Source organism: Mus caroli, chromosome 17, assembly GCF_900094665.2.
Source record: "Mus caroli chromosome 17, CAROLI_EIJ_v1.1, whole genome shotgun sequence".
Lineage (NCBI taxonomy): Eukaryota > Metazoa > Chordata > Mammalia > Rodentia > Muridae > Mus > Mus caroli.
Window position 1 is genome coordinate 20,030,064 of NC_034586.1, and position 9,571 is coordinate 20,039,634.

The 9,571-nt window shown below is 51.8% G+C and overlaps 2 protein-coding genes and 1 long non-coding RNA gene across 4 annotated transcripts in view; 1 reads left to right on the forward strand and 2 right to left on the reverse strand.

The window, feature by feature from the left end:
* Nucleotides 1–1,453, reverse strand: part of Tedc2 (tubulin epsilon and delta complex 2) — a 5,954-nt gene extending 4,501 nt beyond the window's left edge. The window contains exons 1-4 of one of the 2 annotated variants that reach the window (XM_021149418.2): nucleotides 1,293–1,453; nucleotides 1,119–1,217; nucleotides 851–909; nucleotides 336–732 (exon numbers count right to left, since the gene is read on the reverse strand). In XM_021149418.2, the coding sequence (XP_021005077.1) occupies nucleotides 336–732; nucleotides 851–909; nucleotides 1,119–1,217; nucleotides 1,293–1,342 (605 nt within the window). In that variant the 5' untranslated portion in view covers nucleotides 1,343–1,453. The remainder of the gene's footprint in view (nucleotides 1–335; nucleotides 733–850; nucleotides 910–1,118; nucleotides 1,218–1,292) is intronic. The other variant, XM_029471294.1, reaches the window with a different exon arrangement.
* The window catches only part of LOC110283868, a 9,351-nt gene extending 7,018 nt beyond the window's left edge, over nucleotides 1–2,333 (forward strand). The window contains exons 2-3 of the long non-coding RNA XR_002376884.1: nucleotides 1,033–1,227; nucleotides 1,642–2,333. This is a non-coding gene — a long non-coding RNA (uncharacterized LOC110283868). The remainder of the gene's footprint in view (nucleotides 1–1,032; nucleotides 1,228–1,641) is intronic.
* A 1,533-nt stretch (nucleotides 2,334–3,866) lies between these two features.
* Ccnf (cyclin F) overlaps nucleotides 3,867–9,571 on the reverse strand; it is a 27,853-nt gene continuing 22,148 nt past the window's right edge. Inside the window, exons 13-16 of the mRNA XM_021149519.2 lie at nucleotides 7,259–7,358; nucleotides 7,053–7,177; nucleotides 5,518–5,687; nucleotides 3,867–4,973 (exon numbers count right to left, since the gene is read on the reverse strand). Of these exons, the coding sequence (XP_021005178.1) occupies nucleotides 4,525–4,973; nucleotides 5,518–5,687; nucleotides 7,053–7,177; nucleotides 7,259–7,358 (844 nt within the window). The 3' untranslated portion in view covers nucleotides 3,867–4,524. The remainder of the gene's footprint in view (nucleotides 4,974–5,517; nucleotides 5,688–7,052; nucleotides 7,178–7,258; nucleotides 7,359–9,571) is intronic.

Here is a 9,571-nt window from a genome sequence, read left to right on the forward strand (position 1 = left end):
GAGTGCTGGGATTAAAGGCGTGCGCCACCACGCCCGGCCGAGGGCTGTCATTCTTACTCATGGCTCAGAACCCATTAGGGGCGAACCTTCTCACCTCCTCTCCTTTAACAGTCTAATTCTGACAAGCTTTTTTGAAAAGGGCTTCTGGAGGAGGGTGGGTGCTTGCCCAGTCCAGAGAGCTCATGGGCTGGTCAGGCTCCAGAACGACAAACCTGATACCATCCCAACCCTGTTCTGCCCTGTTTGCTTCAGTGTATGACCCTTACGGGTCGGCACCAGGGGCTTCCTCAACCAGCTCAATGCCCTGTCAGGATGCGAACATCTGGGAAGCTTACCCCTTCTCCTTTAATGTGAAGAGTTCTGTGGTGTGATGAGCAGGGGTCATTTGTTGGTCCCTGAGGTCTGGTCCATACCCAGTAGTTTGGTCTTGTGTTCTTACATGGGTCTTATCTCCTTTTGATCGAAGTTTGTACTCAGGGTAATCTTTGGCAGGGGCCGTGGCCCGCTGTATACCCTTGGTGGATCTTGCACCCAATACACGGCTGCCACCCCGGCTGGGAGCCCGAGGATGGGAGGAGGCAGTGGCACCAGAAGTGGCTGCCTTAGATGTCAGAGTGGGGGTTCTGTCTTTTTGTCCAGCATTGGACACGCCTTTCCTCACACGTACAGCCTTCTCCAGTGCCTGGGTCAAAAGTTCCAGCTCCTCCAGGTCTTGAGAACTCGGTGCACATGCTATGAACGTCAAGAACCATGCAAGAATTCCTCCTCACTCTCCCAGGATGGATTCCCCCATGACAGCAAGCCAGAGAAAGGCCAGGGACAGCACCCATAAAAAGCAGCTGACGTTTACCTGGACTTGGGTCCTCTTCCTTGGTTTCTGGAACTGGAGATGGGGTCCTGGCTGGTTCCCTGCAAAGACAGGGCCGCCATGGTATGGTTCAAACATTTTATCCCTAAGCAGATTTCCAGCCTCAGACCCTGAAGGATAAGGGGGAAGGATAGCAATGGTAACAGGAGTCTAAAAGCATGCAGTTGTATTTGGCCTTCTAAGCCCTGGGACTCTGCATAATCCTGATGGTCCGAGGAGGGACTGGACTGGAGGTCCTGGGTCCGCGTACCAGACCTGCAGCAGCCTCCTGGAAACGCGCAGGCTCCGCTCCAACTGCCGCTGCCAATCGGCGCAGGAGTCCAAGGCGCCCTGCAGCTCCGCTACCAGCCTGAGGACAGGTACTGTGTGAACCTCCGAACCTCGCTCCCGTCCGCCCAATTCCCTTCTGTTGCACGAGACCCACCGGTGCGCGCAGTCTGCGGGTAGTAGGTAGTTTCCTTTAACACCAAGCATTTTTGCCGCCGCCAAGGAGTCCCGCGCCTTCCGGGCAGAAGGCCGCCCACTTCCGGGTAGGCTACCCAATCTTGAGCACAGCGAGCAAGTTCAGCTCCAAAACGCGAATCCATCTCAAGCTCCACCCATCATCCCAGGCCCCGCCCTAACCCCACCCCCGGGGAGGATGCAAAGGCTCTACTGGAACCTGGACCGTGCCACCATAGATAAGATAGCTAACGATTGATTTGGCTAATCAGTTAATACTCTCTGGCAGGGCATCCGTGACCCTCTAAAGTTTGGTTTTCTGTCTTAACCAGGTTTTGCCGAACCTACTTTGAAAGCAGAGATAAGCGGTCTTGCTGACTCCAGGGTGACTTAGCAATCAAGCATATGGCCAGAAGACAATGTTAGAACTGGGTCAAGGAACATCTTAGGAATGTCAGGCGCCAGACGTGAACAATGAAGCCCAGGGAATCTGGAGCATGTGGCACTTAGAATAGGTCTGCTAAGCTGGTCTACGTCATGGAAGGTTGTGCAAGAGACAGAGGAGTGTCAGATAGGCGGAGGGGAGGCTGAAGCCCAGAGAATGGCCAGGAGGCCGTAAATAGGACACATGCAAACACAGCAGCTAAGGGTCAGAGCAACGGTCTTTGCCTTCAAAGATCTACCAAGCTAGGCCAGCTTGTCAATTCATGCTTTAGATTGACTTGTTTGGGATAGATTATCAGTACATTATTCTATGTTCTTCATCGAGTCAGATTGTGCAATCTCATGTAGTCTCAGCTGGCCTTCAATTCACTATGTATCTGATGACCTTGAATTTACAACCTTCCCGTCTCCATTTCAATTAATTCTTTTTTTTTTTTTCTTTTTTGGTTTTTCGAGACAGGGTTTCTCTGTGTAGCCCTGGATGTCCTGGAACTCACTTTTTAGACCGGGCTAGCCTCGAACTCAGAGATCCACCTGCCTCTGCCTCCCAAGTGCTGGGATTAAAGGTGTGCGCCACCACCGCCCGGCCCAATTATTTCTTAATTAAAACACTTGTATGTCAACGTACAACTTGCATGCCTAGTGCCCAAGGAGGCCTGAAGAGCAAACTGGATCTTCTGAAATTAGAGTTATAGATGGTTGAGAGTGGGTTTGTGGATCTGAATTCAGGTCCTCTGGTCAAGCAGCAAATGCTACAAACCAATGAGCTGCCTCTGCAGCCTCCTTCTCCCATCTCTTAGAAGCCTGCCACTAGACACAGCTTTTCCATTTGTTTCTACTGTGAAAAATGTGCTTGGCTGCTGAAAGAAATGAGGACAGGGAACAGTGCTCAGCAGTACTGGAGATATAAATTATTAGTTGTAGAGCCTAAGAAGTAAGGTAACCCTGGTTGTTTCGGTACAAAGAGTAAGAAAGTTAGCCCAGTGTTAAGTGGGAAAGGAACTGAGATCTAGGCAGTTCCACTGCCATATTTGGGATAGAAGATGGGCATTCCTACTTACACTGGGCCTCCAGTAGCCCAGGGACACTTAAGACCTGTGGAGACTAAGACCTCGTAGAAGTCAGAGGGACCCAGGTGTGTGCCTGGAGTCATTGTTTCCTACAGGTGCAGGCTGGAAGTGGGCTGAGATCTTATTGTGTGTGTGAATCATATATATTTGTGTGCCACATGTAGACCTGGTGGCCACAGAGGTGAGATACCTTCCAACTGGAATTTAAGGTGACTGTGAGCCATCATGTGGGTGCTAAGAAGCAAACCCAGGTCCTCTCCACAGGTAACAAGTACTCTTACAGGGAGCCATCCGGGGACCATGAACAAGGTGGGAGGAAGTAAAGGGATAATTACCACTCATGCATTTAATCCTCACGGCATTCCTGTGAGGCAGGCATTACTGTCCCCTCTCACGGGAGGAGGCTGATGCATCCCAGGTTAACACTCAGAGGTGTAGGACAACCACCAAAATGCCTCGGCAGGGTAGTCAGAATGCTGCTAACAGTAGTAAAAAAGAGCTGCCATAGGGATGGCACAGAAAACAGAGAGAGCTAATGAGTTTGTACTTGTGGTTCAAGGGTATCTGGGGCACTCCTGGTACTTTTTTCGAGGGTCAGCATATCTGCGCAGGCTTCAGCAGACTCCCCGGGTGTCGAGGACAGCTGCCTTATAAACCACAAGGCAAAGCATTCGCCAACATGCTCAAAGGGACCAGCCCCTGCTGGTTTCTCCCCACGGAATGAATCCAGCCACAAACCCAGCAACTCTTCTGCCTTCTCGCTCTCCTGCAGCTTTGTGGACTTGGGGATTACAAGTGATTGTTTATGGTGATCCTCAAGGAAGATTCGTTTTTCACAAGGAAAGAACATATGGCTAGAACCAAGGGGTGGGGGTATGAGTTTCTGGTTCTGAGGTCAGATGAGCCAGGCCAGGGTGACTTGGGAGTTTCGGGTCCTCTTGCAGTCCTTCTGCCTGCCAGGACTGCCGGGACTGCCGGGAGAGGCACTGTGCAGGACTAGATTTTTTCTTTTTTCAGTTGAAGCACAGTAATATTGGGGATCTGTTATCTTTTTATTCAATACCCTCTATTTCAAATGCTTCCTTTTTTTCCCCATTAGAAGAAATGTAGAAATAAAGACAGGCAAAGAATGGCCTCCAAATTCAGTGCAGAGATACGGTCACATGGATATAATGGGACACAGACAAACCACTTTGGGAGGGACAGGGACACCTGCAACCCCAGCTTTAAGGGCCTCATACACCATTAGGCTACAGTCAACACTGATATGCAGGGACACAGGCTCCCTAGGCGGAAGGGGTGTGGGAGGAGAGTGCTGTCTTCACTTGAGAGCTCCCCACTGGTCTAAAACAAGACTTGCCAGCAAGGGTTTGAACTGTGTTAGGCCACCTGGGCCGCTAGTATTCCAAGGAGGCTGTCAGCTCCTGGCCTCAGAAAGTGAATGCCAACACAGAGGCTCATGCTCCCAGAGACAGCAGGACACAGAAGGGTAGACAGGGATGGGTTTCACAGGTGCGCATGACAGCTGGGTGGCTGCTGTCCGACACGGAGAGGCTGAGCTGGTCACCGAGCTCAATGTCCTGACAGCTTGCACTGAACTCCCCTAAGGATCTACACAGTACCCATAGGCAGTGTCCTAGAACAACAGCAGCCCTCCCTCAGTAAACATTCACCATGGTGAAGGCTAACACACTCAGAGCTTCAGGAAGCCAGGTTCGTGTCCTTGTCACTGTGTACAGACAGGTTTTGGCGCTTTACCGGCTGCTGGTGAACACCGCTCTCTGGGGAATTTGGGGGACGACACTGTAAACATGACTTCTTGGCCTGATGGTGGCAAGGCTTTGTGCTTGAGTGGCTGCCCACAGAGAGCACTGAGGTAGATTGGGGAGAGCCCCCCATGCCACCATCCAGGGAGCTTATGGGACTGGAGCTGCTAACAGAGGAGTATCCGGAGGTCGTAATGTCCTTGGCCCGATCTCCCCGATTGCAGAGAAGGGGCCTGGGAGCTGAGGCTGGAGGTGCCTGGGTGCCTGGTGCTGGGTAGATCTTGTCCTCTGGCCAGGCCTCCTCATCACTGGACTCCTGGCAGCAATGTTCTTCTGGGTTCAGGTAGACCACGGTGACATCAAGGAGTCTGCTGGGAGCTGTGACTGAGAAAATGTGGGGTGTTTATAGCTTAAGTATTAGAACTTGGGACCCTCCAGCTGCTCAGGACTGGAGGGCCCAGGCTATTGCTTACGTAAAAGCCTTGTCTGTGAGTTTGACTCTCTCAAGCTGGAAAGGTTCCCCTTGATAACCCACAGGGCAGCAGAGAGTGACAAACTTGTCACCTAACTCACTTTATCGGAGTGGACACAAAAGCAAGCAATTGGAAAAGCAGGTGAAACTTGCCTAAGTCAATGTTCCTCGCCAGAACACAGGGAAGAGGACCTCCTGCAGTACACACACACACACACACACACACACACACACACACACACACGCACACACATGCGCGCACGCAACAGGATCTGTCTAAGTGAGGTCCTTCAACCAGCAAAGACCCAGATAGGGATGGTATATCCTCGCTCCCTATTAGGTGGGGGAAACCCTTGACCCTAGTGTTCGCTTCTTTCCTTAGCACAGTGCCAGATGGCCCTCAGATCACGTGTCACCCGCATGCCACATCCCTTCCCCAGCACGAGTGGCACTCACCATCACCCTCCTTCTCGCCTTCGCTCTCCTGGTCTCCCTCATAGCCAGAGCAGCACTCCAGGCTCCAGTCCAGAAGGCTGCCTAGCAATGTCTCCTCCTGATTCGATAGCTCTGCGGTGGGTGTGGTGACAAAGCTGCCTCTGTCCTCCTGAAGGCTGTTCTCTCGCTTCCTGCAAGGTAGGGAAGAGTACATAAACCCTGGTCACAGATGGTAGCACCTGGAGAACCAACGTAATGCTGCTATCTACGTGTGGCTTAATGCCCACATGCCCCTGGCTCTCACCGTGTGTTCTAGAAAACACACATGAAGCTAGGGCAGATGTGAGCCCTCAGGGCAGGGGATCAACTGGAGGAAGAACTGGGTAAGGTTAGGCTTCAGAATAGGTCAGCTTTGGGCCCTGAGCCCTTCTCATAACTGGCAGACTCATCACCCTACAGGGTACTAGACACACCAGACAGGGGCAATGCAGGGCCTGACTGCAGTCTGTCTTTGGGCAAGGCCAACAAACCTGCCTACCTGGGGTCAGGCCTCTGGGAGAGCCTGCTGCACTCACCAGGCCTTTCTGCTGGAATGTGGATGTCCCATGTTACCCAGGTCTCTTTGGAAGCCCCTTCTGAAGGGGCTATGAAGGGCCTTTTGGAGAGCCGGTTTAACACTGAAATTAGGCCCTTTAGAGGATCAGTGATCCACCTCTAGTAGGTACACATGTCTGTCTGAGATATCCCCAAGGATAACCCTGTCCCCAATAGTTAGTCAAGAGGACCAAATACAGAGCACAATGTAAACTGTGGCCTTCTCAGGAGGACCCAGATCTCCCCCACTCCACAGAGAGGAAGATGCAGTGCAGATATTTTGTAGCAGGTTTTAAAGGAGGTGAACCCCACACTGCTGCCTCCTCACATCAGGAGACCGGTGACTGAAGCCAAGGACCCACCCATCACAGAACGCTCATGGCTCATAAGTCAGGTATCACCTAGCACCAGTGCCCAACTGAAGGCTGCTCAGGAGCACACAGTGCACTGAGGACTCCCAAGGCAGGGCTAGCAAGGGAGGAGGCTGGGCGTTGCAGGATCCACAACTCAGTGGGTGAGGGAGCTATTCTAGGAGGTATAGCAAAGGGCTGGTCTGGGAGATAAGGACAGACACAGGGCAGGCAGCTAACAAAGACACTACTCAAGTCACAACCAACTACCGTCTATGCCACAGCATGGAGCAGAGGGCACCATGATGAATAATGGTGTAGGCAGGGAGAGATCTGAACAGGATCTACTGTGTTCAGGTCCATCTCCCTGAAAGTAACAGAGATAAAACAAGACAGACAGGCTCGAGTAACAACAACAACAACAACAACAACAAAAGGCGATGCTTGGGAACAGGCCTTGGCCAAGCCCAAGCCGCTGGGTTGATCTGGGAGCTGCTGTACAAACTGCCTTAGGAAGCTTTTATTTCTTGGTTGCTGTGTCAAGAAGGAAACTGAGAGCTACCATTTGTGAGGGAGTGAGCCGTGGCGTGGCTGCAGACAGAGCAGACTCACCGTTTGCTCCTCCTTCCAGACGGCGAGCTGAGGAAGGTGTGGATCTCCGAGCTAGGGAAAGATGGGGGCTCTGGGCTTTCCTGTTTTACTCCTAATGCACTGCACAATGCAGCATAGCTCAGCACCTGTAGGGAGGACAGAGTGAAGTACCACAGAGCCATCCAGGCACCCATACCAGGAGCCTAAGTGACAAAGCGGGGTTGTACCTCTTCCTGGCTGATTTCCTCATAGCACTTATCCTCAAACCGCTGCTTCACGGCCGTCAGAGAGACTTGTCTGTAGTCTTTGGGTGCATCATCATGGAAACTGGAGATGGACACAAAAGCTGACATGTGACTCCCAGAGAGGACAGCAAGCTTTCAAAACCAGTCCCATTGCCAAGGACGCATAGGGAGAGTGGCAGCTCCTCAGGTGGTTAGTTTCCAAAGATCAGGCACAAGAATGCTTATCTCACATAGGAGCAGTCAGAGGTTGAGATAACTCATGTGTCTATCAACGGTCAGATGGACAAAGGTCCATTCACACAGCAACACGCATTGCAGTTTGACCCAGGAAATGGGGTACTCAATTGAGAAGCCAGACTCACAGCCTGATAGGTTACATGGCTGCTTCATTCGGAGACGTCCAGAGCGGGCAAAGCCACGGATGCGAAGCAATGAATGGATGCTGGGGCCAAAGAAGTTGGGAGATTGCTAAGTGATGGCTAAAGAATGGGTTTTCCTTTGAAGGGTGGCGAAATGTTCTAAAATTCGTTGTATAAATCTGAATATAGTAAAACAAACTTTTAGATTTTCAACTCCCCACCTCCCCTTGGGTTTTTCGAGACAGGGTTTCTCTGTGTAGCCCTGGCTGTCCTGGAACTCACTCTGGTAGACCAGGCTGGCCTCGAACTCAGAGGAATCTGCCTGCTGGGTTTATTAAAGGCCTGCAGCGCCAGTGCCCAGCAACCCATAAAACTTAAATGATCAGCGTGGGTAGAGTATATTTAACATACATGAAGCCCTGAGGTCTATCCCTAGAACCAGAAAAAATACACACACACACAAAAAAAAAACCCACCAAAAATCTCTCTCTCTCTCCCTCTCTCCCTCTCTCACACATACACACACACACACACACACACACACACACACACACACACACACTCCTTCTTTGCAGATAAACATCAGGTCACAATCAGTGGAAGTAAAGGTGGAGGGCAGAGACACCGAGCCTGTGACAGTCAGCGCTTCCTCAGCATGGTCTGGGCACCACAGGAGGAAACTGGGTAGGCAAAAGCATAATTATACTGACAGGTCCTCATCACTGGAGCCCAGTGGGGAGGCAGGAGGGCAGGGAAGATGCTGGTGGATTATTCTAGAGAGCTCAGACTTTACCCTGGAAGCCAAGAGGAGGCTCTGGGCTGAACGGAAAGAACGTGCTATAGAGAGGCAGCCTCATGGTATTAGCACAGTCACCACAGAGGCCAGCTCTCAAGGCAGGTGACCAAATACAGGGAAAGGACACTGGACCCAGCCATCAGCAGGTCGTGCAGACGAAGGAGGAGCACCCAGTACTACCTCTGGGAGGAACACCGTGGGAGAGCAGCAGCTCAGACATACAAGCAAGGTGGGCTGGGCTGGGCTGGGACCAGGAGCCCTGGAGTAGCTGTGAATACTGGGAGTGGTTAACTTTCTGGGGGGGAGGATCCAAGCAGTGAAAGATGCCAGAACTACCTGGCTCCTCAGGGAGGAGGCCATGAGGACAGAGAACCAGCCAGCCAGTGCAGCGGGGAGGAAGAAGGACCCCAGGGAAGGAAGCAAGAAATGGGAGGAACCAGACAGCAAGCCAAGCTGAGAGAAGGCAGAGGCAGCCAGCCCAGTGTCCAAGACACTCCCTTTAGAGCCAGCAGCCCAGTACCTGTCTGCACCAGCCCTGTACCAATGTCCCCAACGTGGGACACAGGTACGTACCACTTCCACATCCGCACCTACCCTCCCCACCCGGTTTCTTTCTTTACAAAGGTTTATTTATTTTTGTATCATGTGTATGGGTGTTTGCCGGCAGGTATGTCTGCACCACAAGTACTGGGGCTCATGGAGGCCAGAAGACGGCACGGGAACCTGTGGAACTGAGTTACAGGTGGTTAGGAGCCTCCATTCGGGTGCTAGGAACTGAGCCCAGGTCTCATGGAAGAGCATCCAGTGCTCTGACCAACAGAGCCGTCCCTCCAGCTACACCCACCCCAACTCTCCTTTCTATGGTCCATCGCTGCCTGACAAGCTATCGAGACTGAATTATTCTTGCCTGTTTCTTTCTTTTTACAAATTCATACAGTACATTCTGACCATGGTTTCCCCTCCCCCATCTTTTTCCCACTTCCCACCCATTCAACTCCTAGCTTTCTTTCTCTTTATGAAACAAAAAGGCATACTAAAAAAGCAAGCAAACCAGAATTTTAAAAACTGTGTAAGCCGGGCGTGGTGGCGCACGCCTTTAATCCCAGCACTCTGGAGGCAGAGGCAGGCGGATTTCTGAGT